The sequence below is a fragment of the Aspergillus viridinutans genome (genome assembly GCF_018404265.1).
Source record: "Aspergillus viridinutans IFM 47045 DNA, scaffold_4, whole genome shotgun sequence".
NCBI classification, from domain to species: Eukaryota; Fungi; Ascomycota; class Eurotiomycetes; order Eurotiales; family Aspergillaceae; genus Aspergillus; species Aspergillus viridinutans.
The window spans coordinates 2008392-2017304 of record NW_025091220.1 but is presented as its reverse complement, the minus strand read 5'-3'; the positions used below and the strand labels follow the sequence as shown (position 1 = coordinate 2017304).

The 8913-nt window shown below is 44.4% G+C and overlaps 4 protein-coding genes across 4 annotated transcripts; all 4 read left to right on the top strand.

Annotated features, from left to right (window-relative positions):
- Positions 1-204: 204 nt before the first annotated feature.
- Aspvir_006704 (electron carrier) lies at positions 205-1343 on the top strand (the record flags this gene model as incomplete). The annotated part of the gene is made up of 3 exons (XM_043269899.1): positions 205-862; positions 968-1197; positions 1266-1343. The coding sequence occupies 3 exons, from the start codon at positions 205-207 to the stop codon at positions 1341-1343; spliced, it is 966 nt and encodes a 321-aa protein (XP_043125834.1).
- Positions 1344-3359: 2016 nt separating this feature from the next.
- Positions 3360-4544, top strand: Aspvir_006703 (SWIRM domain-containing protein; the record flags this gene model as incomplete). The annotated part of the gene is made up of 1 exon (XM_043269898.1): positions 3360-4544. The coding sequence occupies one exon, from the start codon at positions 3360-3362 to the stop codon at positions 4542-4544; it is 1185 nt and encodes a 394-aa protein (XP_043125833.1).
- Positions 4545-5642: 1098 nt separating this feature from the next.
- Positions 5643-7139, top strand: Aspvir_006702 (CDC50/LEM3 family protein; the record flags this gene model as incomplete). The annotated part of the gene is made up of 6 exons (XM_043269897.1): positions 5643-5742; positions 5816-5852; positions 5915-6011; positions 6069-6774; positions 6825-6987; positions 7040-7139. The coding sequence occupies 6 exons, from the start codon at positions 5643-5645 to the stop codon at positions 7137-7139; spliced, it is 1203 nt and encodes a 400-aa protein (XP_043125832.1).
- Positions 7140-7568: 429 nt separating this feature from the next.
- Positions 7569-8601, top strand: Aspvir_006701 (zinc metalloprotease; the record flags this gene model as incomplete). Its single annotated transcript, XM_043269896.1, has 2 exons — positions 7569-7865; positions 7930-8601. 2 exons carry the CDS (start codon positions 7569-7571, stop codon positions 8599-8601), a joined length of 969 nt encoding a protein of 322 aa, XP_043125831.1.
- Between the last annotated feature and the right edge of the window lie 312 nt (positions 8602-8913).

The following is an 8913-nucleotide window of genomic DNA, read 5'->3' as shown; positions in this document are numbered from 1 at the left end:
CAGGTGGGCCCGCTCTCTTACTGATTACAGTAATCATTATTACTAATCAGGTATTATTCATCTACTCTTGTTTGATAACTATCATTATGAACATATATTAATAATACAAATATTTAGGAGAAAGATGACCATGTCAGTCTTCACCATTATCAAGGATAGGGAGGTCCTAATTTTGTTAGATACAAACAAGTCTCCAGGCATTCGATGGCTAAACAAACTCTTTTACTATCCCCCCCATCTCTCTCATCCCAACCTGGGAAATTAAATGAGACCCTTCAGTCGTACAATCGCAATGAAATTGATCTTCAGATGCTTGACCGTTTGGCCTTCGGTCTTGCGTCATTGCCAGACTCAACATACTCTAGTATCGTCATCCTAGCAGGTGGAGATAACTCCTTTTCTGAGAGTCTGAAAATTATAAACCGCCAGACATTCAATCAAATTATTAAGTCTCTCAGGAGAGGTGGGTATATTTACAGTCAGGATGCAGTTTCTGGGGTTGCCTTCGATCACAACGAAGCGATTCTCGCTGGGCTTATGCATGTTGGCAATGGCAAATACGTGAAACCTGATATCAGGGAGATGCAGGCTGTTCCATTGCGGCTTGGGAGGAAACACAACCATCTTGCTGGGGCACCACCTAGTTTGGAGGATTCAGCTGCAGAACATCCATTCCCACCTGGGGTTTCCGAAGGTAAAACCCCCAGTGGTGATGGTATAGTCATTGTTGCTGGGTCTCAAAATTTTCGGGAGAACATTGTTTCAGCAGCTACAATGGATAATAATCAGGTTTCTGATGATGAACTTATCAACGAGGACAATCTTCTGGATGACAGTGAACTTTCAGCACCAATCATACAGCGTAAGTGTTCTTCCATGCGATGTGATTCTTATTTAGGCATAATTGGGACCCTCATCGTTCTCTTAAGTTTATGTGTCCATCAACCACAACTGACAGGTGGCCTAGCGCCAGAATGCCGTCCCAAAGCAGGGAAGCGCCGCCGGGCTTGTAAGGATTGTACTTGCGGGCTCGCGCAGAAATTAGAGGAGGAGGATGCAGCCAAGAGAGCTGACGCTGACGAGCAACTTGACGCAATGAAGTTGTTACATGGTGATCTGGCTGAGGTTGACTTCACTGCGCAGGGAAAGGTCGGGAGCTGTGGAAATTGCTCCCTAGGTGATGCTTTTCGATGTGAGGTATGAACTCTCTAAATCTCACTCACTTCATTGGAATGGTGTCTGACCATACGGGCTATCATCTATAGGGCTGCCCTTTTATTGGCCTCCCCGCATTTCAGCCTGGTGAGGAAGTTCAGCTTCTTAATAATGATATTCAGCTCTAAGTATATCACTAATTGTGGATATCGCCATTGTATTATATTATGTGCAATGTGCAATGAATGATACCTTAATTCCTGACCTCATAAATAATAGTTAGATTTATAACGCGGTATGTGTGGCTGGTTGCTTGGTACATGTATTTTATTCCAATACCTCCTAAACTCTTCTACTCTTAGGTTGGACTTGGTTGTGTATCTTTCCATGGTGCTTTTTAGAAATATGTTGTAAGTAAATGGGATCATACAGTTGGTTATTTATACTATATGTGTACGATTGGCCATAAGTCAAATTAGAAGTTGGTTATGTATGGGTCAGCAGGGTGTGAGCATGTATAGAAATTTTCTAGGATAAGGATGAATTAGTAGTATTATTAACTTATTATTACAAAGTTTGTTCTGTAATACTGCTATTATATAGTTGCATAACCTCCCTGCTCTAATAATATTTAAGTATTTATCCTATGCAAGAGAGTATAGTAGTTATATATTAACTAATCCCCGTGCATAAGACTCTGCAGAACATGGCCATGTGAAGTGCTAGCCTTATAGATATGGTTCTTATAAAAGGTAATATTTTAGGCAGCTAGCCAGGTACTATCATATATCTATAATAACTTAGCTATTGCAATTTACTGCACCTCTCTTCCAAGGTTTACAGCACTGTGGTCTGCTGTAGCCCTTAACAATAACAGAACCTGATAAGGCCCTGAATTTAGACTAAATATAACTTAGTACAGAGGCCCATTTCACTATATATCACTCAGACCCTCCTATTTTATGTTGGCCAAAGATTAACAGGGCTGTAACAGAAAATATGGTAGAGATATAATATTATTTTAACCTATACTCAGAACTACATCATATGTTGTACTTCTACTGGGCGAGAGGTGGCTGAGTAGGTGGTATCACATGACTATCTCATGGTACCTAGCGACTTCCTCACAGTCCAACCCTATGAAGGCTATGATATTGTTGAACAGCTTCCAGTCTGTGGTGGAGTGAACTTAATGGCCTTGCTATAGAGAGGTACATGACCACTATAGTATTCACGCAGTATTAGCTAAGGCATTGGCCTGTGTCATGTGGGTAGAAAGCATAACCCATATCTTACTCTACAGATGACAGTACGTAGGTACGGTAGACTCTGGGGCAATCCATATTGCATTCCAGCCAATTATGATTAAGGATGGCATCAGTGTCCCACATCCTGTCGTCATGTGGCATAGATCATTGATCATTCCACCCCACCACTCTCTGAGGTAAGGTAGTCATAGGAACTGTTCTAGTTCCTGTTGATGCCTAAAATCTCTAAAAATACCAAGTACCTTCATAACAACAAGAGAGTATTTAGATTTCAACACTTTTAGCTTGATAATTCACCTCTTCTCTATATCCATACCTTTGGTATTCTGGCATCTTTCACCCTAAAACCTGCTCATTAGATGTCAGCATACACTACCTTAAGAGTAACACCTGACTGGATCACTGCACGCCCCCGCATTCATATTTATTACTGCCCTGTGATGACACTATCTACTGACAAGCTAAATCCAAGCCATCGCCGCACTGACTCATAGTCAGATCTATCTTAAGGTCCATTTGGAAAGACCTAAAGACCATCAAATCATTTGTGGACAAGGCTCATCACAACCCCCATTCTCCCCCTCCATACAGCATCGAGCTATCAGATTCCCAGTCATATTCAATAAGGCAGAACCGACTCTCAAGTACCCAGTGGCTGGAAGTTTTATTGCTACCTGAGTCATATCTGTCCATTGCCACCTTAGACAAAGGAGCGGCCCTGACAAATCACATTTCACGTGTGTTTTGCCAACATTAGGTTGACAGTCACCTTTCTATTGACTTCTACTAACACTCTCGCATCAGCCTTCATCATCAATTGCCCTTTGAGGCATTATATCTCCAACAAACCCAGATCATATCTAATATCACTATTCTCCACTTCCCGCTCCAACCCAGCTCATTTTTGCTCTCCTGAGTCCTATCTTTATCAATAGAATGAACCCATATACACCCCCAACGCCGTTGGACCAAAATCATAAACTCGCCATGAGTCGCCTACCGTCTGTTTCCAGTCTCATGTCACCTCCTGAATCTAAACCGTTCGAGAATTTCAATAGCTCATTGTCACCTTACTCGACGTCACAGGATTATTGCTCGTTTGTCCATGGCATGAAGCTTCCTCCCATTTCTAGCGAACGGAAGCGAACGCAGTCGGAAATGGATTTGCCATCGCCGCCCGTCACTCCGTACACCGGAAATAAGAAAAGAAAATCGGATGTCTCAGAGGAAATCGAGCGAGATGTCGCGCTCGGTTCCTCGAGAGATCCTGTTCTGTTCCCTCATCACGATTCTTTGACAGATGTTGCCACTGATGAGCCCTTGTTTGGGCAGATTCTTCCGGCCCCAGCAGAGGTTCTAATGGAACAACATATCGATTCTCACATGGCAAGATTTGATAACAAAGTGAATAAGCCAACACGTGATGAGTATCTCTTAGCGCTGTCCTGCGTGCCAGTCGTTTCCGCCCAGTATAACCGGAATCCAGCTGCCTGGGCCAAGGAGGAACGTGAAACACTTGAGCGTCAATTGTTCATGATGAATCGTCGCCGACCTAAAATTTTAGATGCAAAATTAAAGACGATTGCGCCTGCACCGAGCAAACGGGCGGTTACCACACAGCCTCGCGCACAGCGAACACCGCGGGCCAAGCGTTCCCCCAAATCCACGCCGCATCAAAAGGCGCATGAATCCTTTGACTTACCTGCTCAGACGAGTACTAGGCCTCCCAGGGCGATAGGAACAAATCGGGATGACACAGATTATACTTCCATCAAAGATTTCTCACCCTCACCAGAAACACTTGGAGGCAATGCGAAGGCATTGAAGGCAGACTGGAAAGGACAGATGTTAGATCTTAGCCAGGATCCAGACCGGCACCTTTTGAGCCCGGCTGAGCTCAACCTTGCCTCCACTTTGAGGCTCTCATGCGCAACATACTTATGCAGCAAACGCCGCATCTTCGAGGCTCGTGTGAGAGCTTTAAGGATTGGCAAAGAGTTCCGCAAAACAGATGCCCAACAAGCTTGCAAGATTGATGTCAACAAAGCGAGCAAGTTGTGGACTGCTTATGATCGTGTCGGCTGGTTCGATTCGGAACACTTTCAACAGTATTTAGAGTGACCTTAGCAATTGGTGGATTTTTATTGGTCAAGAATACTCATACCTTGCTATGTTGCCATTAGTGTTATTTTAGCTTTATTCTGTGGGAGTTGGACTTCGACCAGGTTACTTAATAGCTCATCGATGATTATAGCCCCTGCTGCACTTCAGTCTGCTTGGAATGGGGCAAGTTCTTTCCTTTCTAGATCGGAATATAGCCTCTTTCTGTATCTTGGACTCTTTGGTTCATGAGAGCTAACTGCACGGCTGGACTGTGCATTTTAATCCCTTATCAGTTCTAAGTTTAGATAGAAAGACTCCACATATGTCATTTGCTGATTCCTTTTTACTTGACCACCTAGCTAATAATTCTTAACTTTGGTACGGCTTGGTTAAGGCGCTCTCTTTCGGCAATCCCGGCATGCTTGATTTTCGACAGGCTGTTATTTGACAGTCAACCTAGGTACGGTCCTACCCCAAGGCTGCCAGCATGTCTCGTCAAGATTATCTGTTATAGGCTTATACTGGAGGTATGATTTTCTATCAATAGCTTCAGTATTCAGTTATACCCAGCGCAGGTTGCCAGAGTTAGCCCGCAAAGGTGTACTTGATTAATGCAGAAACCACTGACAGGTCATAGACCAATCTATAGAACATTAATCGATAATTTTCCTATAGAGTTTCTAAATGGACATAGAGATTTATCATCAACCTGGCTGAACTAGTGTAACAGATTCCAACCATAATAATAGGGTCTTTGAAACCTATGAGCTGCCCCTGATGTTAATACATAAAAGCCCAGGCAAAGATCCGAAATAACCTTAAGTAGTTGCTTATTAAAGTAGTCGTCCAGTGACTGGTATGTAAGTCAGATGTCAGTGAATTTGGTGTAGAAAGTGGAAGACACTAAGGTACATTATGCATTCGAGTCCACGGAGAGTAAGGTAGGTATCGTAATATGATTCGAGGACGCCACCTGAATGGTCCCGTCCCTTTACTCCTTATTAGTACTACTTTTTATCTAACTACCCACTGGACAACTCTTAACGGCTTAGACCGACCAGAACATCTTAACATTCAATCCCCGTTGAAATTCATTTAAAAATTCATCATATCGATATGTCTAATGTGGAAACCCCCCAAACAGGGTCTCTCAAAGATCAGGCTCGTGGGGAGCAGACTGACAGCGATAAGAAGGCAAAGACCAGGAGACCTGCTAGTATGAGACCCCTCGGCCTTTAAGAAATCTTCATGGATACCTCTTTTCCTCAATACTCACAGCCCAATAACAGACACTGCTTTCAGACAACAGCGCTTAAAAGCCTGGCAGTAAGATCTAATCTAACTATATTGTCGATTATACTTAAATTTGCTAACCGTCGACACCATAGACCAATTCTCACGCCGCGAAGCGTTCTGCCCATCTTCTTTGTGTTCGGCGTCATTTTTGCACCGATCGGTGGCCTTCTCTTATGGGCTAGCTCCCAAGTATGTATTGCGGATTCAAAGCTTCATGCGCATTGCATCTGACAGCGCAATGATAAGGTCCAAGAGATATCTATAGATTATTCAGAATGCGCGCAAAAGGCCCCTTCTTACCCAGTCTCAATTGCAGACCGTGTTAAGTCATCGTTCAAGTCATCAACTGGACAGTCTACCCCGACATGGGAGCGTCGTACAGAGAACGGGACTACCATTTGTCGGCTCAGTTTCGAAGTACCGGACGATTTAGGGCCTCCCGTCTTTCTGTACTATCGTCTTACCAATTTTTACCAGAACCATCGGCGATACGTGAAGTCACTGGATATAGATCAGTTGAAAGGCAAAGCTGTTGACAATAAGACCATCGATGGTGGCTCATGTGATCCCCTTAAACTCGACCCTACTGGAAAGGCTTATTACCCGTGCGGACTCATTGCGAACTCCCAATTCAATGACACAATACACAGTCCTGAACTCCTCAGTGACTTGGACCCAACGGTGTACTTCATGACTAACAAGGGCATCGCCTGGGATAGTGATAAGGAGCTTATTAAAACCACACAATACAAACCATGGGAGGTTGTGCCACCACCGAATTGGCACGACCGTTACCCAAACGGGTATATTGACGGTATCCCCGACCTTCATGAGGATGAAGACTTCATGGTTTGGATGAGGACCGCTGCCTTACCGGCTTTCACTAAACTGTCCCGCAGAAATGACAGCGTGTCTATGAAAGCTGGCTCTTATCGCCTGGATATTGAAGATCGTTCGTCCGCGCTATGCAATCCACCTTACCACTGGCTAATTGGACTCTAGGGTTTCCGGTCACTGAGTATGGTGGCACGAAGTCAATTCTCATCTCCACCCGAACTGTCATTGGGGGACAAAATCCTTTCATGGGTATAGCATATGTCGTCGTTGGCGGTATTTGCGTCCTTCTTGGGGCTCTATTTACCCTTGCTCACTTAGTACGACCGAGGTATGTGTTATTGATTCCCTGCTCAACAACTACTAAAGCTTACTATGGTTAGAAAACTCGGCGATCACACTTACTTGACCTGGAATAATGAACAGGAAAGCACAGTCATTGCTACGGGCAGGAATGACAGATTTGGACCGCATGCCCATTGATACAGGCTCAACCAGCAAATTGCCCCGTTCCGTGCGTTACGATATTGACTGTGTATTTTTCCTTTGCTTCTGCCGTTACTGCTTTTCAGGGTGTTCACATGGTTTTCGGGACGAATTTCACTGCCATTGCTCTAAACATTACAGTATGTGGTAATCTTCCTTTTACCAAGACTTTGATTCTGAGACTGTTTCCTGAATAGGCATGATTCCTCTATTGGTGAATATAACAAATTTCAGAATGTGCACTCTTCAGGCTGGAATTTCTCCACTTGTCCCTTGTCAGGCACTTCCTGTCAGAGAGGACATTCCTGTCTTGGGGTAATCAACACCAAACATTCCAGTTTCCAATAGCAACAAGATGTACTTTATAAATTCCAGACGGCCTTCAGAGGTTGAAGCCAAGATGCTCTGCGACAAGTTCCCCTCAACATGATATTGCCTTCCATTTCCCGCATTTATATCTTGCTCGTTATAAGTCTCATGTCGAGCCGCCGAACTCGGTGTCATGCGACGGCTTTACAGGGCCGTTCTCTGTGTGCCACTGGTGGTCCAGATGCAGCATTGAGGGCTGAACATGAAAGACTGGGAGCGTTCGAATCCCATCCGGACAGCGTATCTTACGACATGCGAAGAGCATTGGAGCCCATTGAGATAGAGACGTGGTTTCACATTGTGAGTGGCGAAACTGATGCAGATTTAGTAACAGACGAGATGGTCATACTTCAGGTCAGTTTACATTTATCGAAGACCTGCGTCGCGATTACTCTTCAGCTAGTTGACAATCTCGAAGTTACATTATTTGCAAAAAGCCTATGAAAACGCTGCAATCTCTTATCGGTTAAAGGGCGTCACGCGTCATGTTAATAAAACTTGGGCGCGCAATGGAGATGACTCGGCAATGAAGAAAGCACTTCGCAAGGGCGGTTACAGCACGTTAAATGTCTACTTTCAGACCAATCTACAGCCGCCCTCCGCAGACTTTGCGAGATGGACCTCTGAAGGTGACAATCGTCACGCATATAATCCAGACCTTGCCCCCCCTAGCGTCCTTGGTTTCTGCACTCTTCCGGATCCAAGCATTAATGCCAGCAGCCCTCGAGTCAGCTATTCCAAAGATGGCTGCAATGTGCTGGCTAAGACTATGCCTGGTGGCCCCATGACTCATTACAATCGGGGTGGTACTGCAATACACGAAATTGGCCACTGGAATGGTCTCTTACATACTTTTGAAGGCGAGTCGTGTTCGAACGAAAACGCTGGTGATTACATTGCAGACACACCGCAGCAGTCGATGCCCACTGACGGGTGCCCTTCTCAGAAGGATTCATGCCCGGATAGCCCTGGCTTTGACGCCATACATAATTTCATGGACTATTCATCCGATGACTGTTATGCTTCCTTTACATCTAATCAGCTGAAGAGAATGCGAGACATGTGGTTCTCCATGAGAAAAGGAAAATAGCATCTGGCCTAGGACAAATTCTGATTATCTATTTTCTAGTCCTCAATAGTGTTTGTAAATAGTCCTTGGAGACATCGCTCTCTGACCGCCAAGCGAAATCTTACAGTGTTACATTTTCATGTTATCGCCCTTTCAACTAGGGAATACTCTCATGATCATTCACATTTGCTGTCGAAGCCCATGGTTACCCAGCACAAGATGTACCTAGAGCTAGTTGAGCATAAGATTAGCCGTTATTCCTGTACCCAGATACACTGTCAAAGTAAGGCTGATAGCCCTATTCAGAAGATCCTATTGAGCAAATACCATGAC